At 49.2% G+C, this 1,917-nt stretch overlaps 1 protein-coding gene across 1 annotated transcript in view; it reads right to left on the bottom strand.

Moving 5' to 3' along the window:
- The window catches only part of ASB13 (ankyrin repeat and SOCS box containing 13), a 27,147-nt gene that overhangs the window by 6,170 nt on the left and 19,060 nt on the right, over nt 1-1,917 (bottom strand). Inside the window, exon 4 of the mRNA XM_007465824.1 lies at nt 1,581-1,715. Coding sequence (XP_007465886.1) covers nt 1,581-1,715 — 135 coding nt within the window. The remainder of the gene's footprint in view (nt 1-1,580; nt 1,716-1,917) is intronic.

Here is a 1,917-nt window from a genome sequence, read left to right as displayed (position 1 = left end):
AAAAAAAAAAAAAAAAAAAAAAAAAAAAAAAAAAAACTCAACAGGAACAATAGATAGATGCCGTTGGCAAAAACGGGATCCAACCATCCCGTGAGCGACTCGGCTGGAAGACCCACTGTTTCTAATCTAGATATTTAATCTTTGCATAAAAAACAAAAACTGCCCCAGTGACTAACCTTACACGAAATGAAGCGTGTTCACTGAAAAGACTTAAGAGTGGCATGTTAAAGAGAATAAGACTCAGTAGTAGAAAACTGTATATAACTGATGCTCAAAAGACTGTCATCCAAAAAGAATTCATCCTCTGTTTCTGAACCATTTTGGTTTTTCCCTAGGTTGCCCCCAGAATGGACAAGATGGCTGAGCTAAAATGTTCCCTCAACAAAACATTTAAATTGGGGGCTTCCCTGGTGGCACAGTGGTTAAGAATCCGCCTGACAGTGCAGGAGACACGGGTTGAAGCCCTGGTCCGGGAAGATCCCACATGCCGCAGAGCAACTAAGCCCATGCGCCACAACTACTGAAGCCCACACACCTAGAGCCCGTGCTCTGCAACAAGAGAAGCCACTGCAATGAGAAGCCCGTGCACCGCAACGAAGAGTAGCCCTCGCTCACCACAAGAAAGCCCACGCGCAGCAACGAAGACCCAATGCAGCCAAAAGTAAGTAAATTAATTAAAGAAAAAAAAGAATGCATTAGATGTGACCCTACTTTATAAAGAAAATCTTGAAAAAAAAATTTTAAGTTGGGTTCATAATAACTCCTTGCCCATAGCCGCTTCAGCTACATTTTAAAACTTCTGTGGTCGACAGGTCCTGACTCTAGCTTCAGTTGGGCAGGTTGTTTGTTTGTTTTTAATACATTAATTTATTTACTTTTGGCTGCGTTGAGTCTTCGTTGCTGTGCGCGGGATTTCTCTAGTGGCGAGCGGGGGCTACTCTTTGTTGTGGTGCGCGGGCTTCTCTTGTCGCACAGCCCAGGCTCTAGGTGCATGGGCTCAGTAGTTGTGGCGCGCAGGCTCAGTAGTTATGGTGAACGGGCTTAGTTGCTCCGTGGCATGTGGGATCTTCCCAGAACAGGGATCGCACCCATGTCCCCTGCATTGGCAGGTGGATTCTTAACCACTGTGCCACGAGGGAAGTCTCTTGGTGGGTTCTTTTTATTTTGTTTTTGTTTTTCACCATGGGAACCTCTCTATCCTTAGGACACCTGACAGCCTCCTGGATCCTGATGCAACTGACCCGCTTCCCCTGGACCCCATCTCCTGATTCAGACCAGGCAGGCCTTGGGGACAATCCCCCGCGGCTGCCAAAAATAATCATTCGTGTTCGTTGAGCACCTACTGTGCAGCAAATACTGTGGAAATGTTATCACGAATCCTCCCAACAGTCCTGCAAAATAAGTTTTATTTGTCCAGTTTTATAGATGCAGAAACTGAGGCCCAAGGACTCAGCTGACAAGTGGGAGAACCAGCTGCAAACCTGGGCTGCCTGACTGCACCAGTCAGCTCTGTGCCAGCTCGCAGCACAGGTGAACACAATGCACCCGCAGTGAGCCGGGCAGGTATAAACATGACGCACCTGCGTTGAGCAGCATTTTGACGCAGTCCAGATGCTCCCGGGCGCAGGCCACGTGCAGAGGGGTCCCAAAGTGGCAGTCGTGCGCTTCCAGGTTGGCTCCAACGTCAATAAGAAGCCTCACACACTCAGAACTTCCTTAAAAGAAATGGAGACGGAGGAAAGGCATCGTATCACATATATCTGAAATAACAGGCTTGGCAGACACACGGCTGCTGGAGCAGGTGAGCCCCGAGCTTGGGAAGGGAAGGGAAGTGGGCCTGCATCCCGACCAGGAGCAGTGGGTCCTGGACATGGCGCGGGTGTCCTTCCGCCGGGAGCTCAGTGCCCCCCCCCCCCC

Source organism: Lipotes vexillifer, unplaced genomic scaffold (genome assembly GCF_000442215.2).
Source record: "Lipotes vexillifer unplaced genomic scaffold, Lipotes_vexillifer_v1.1 scaffold7, whole genome shotgun sequence".
Classification (NCBI taxonomy): Eukaryota; Metazoa; Chordata; class Mammalia; order Artiodactyla; family Lipotidae; genus Lipotes; species Lipotes vexillifer.
The sequence above is the reverse complement of the archived record's forward strand: the minus strand, read 5'-3'. Positions and strand labels throughout refer to the sequence as shown.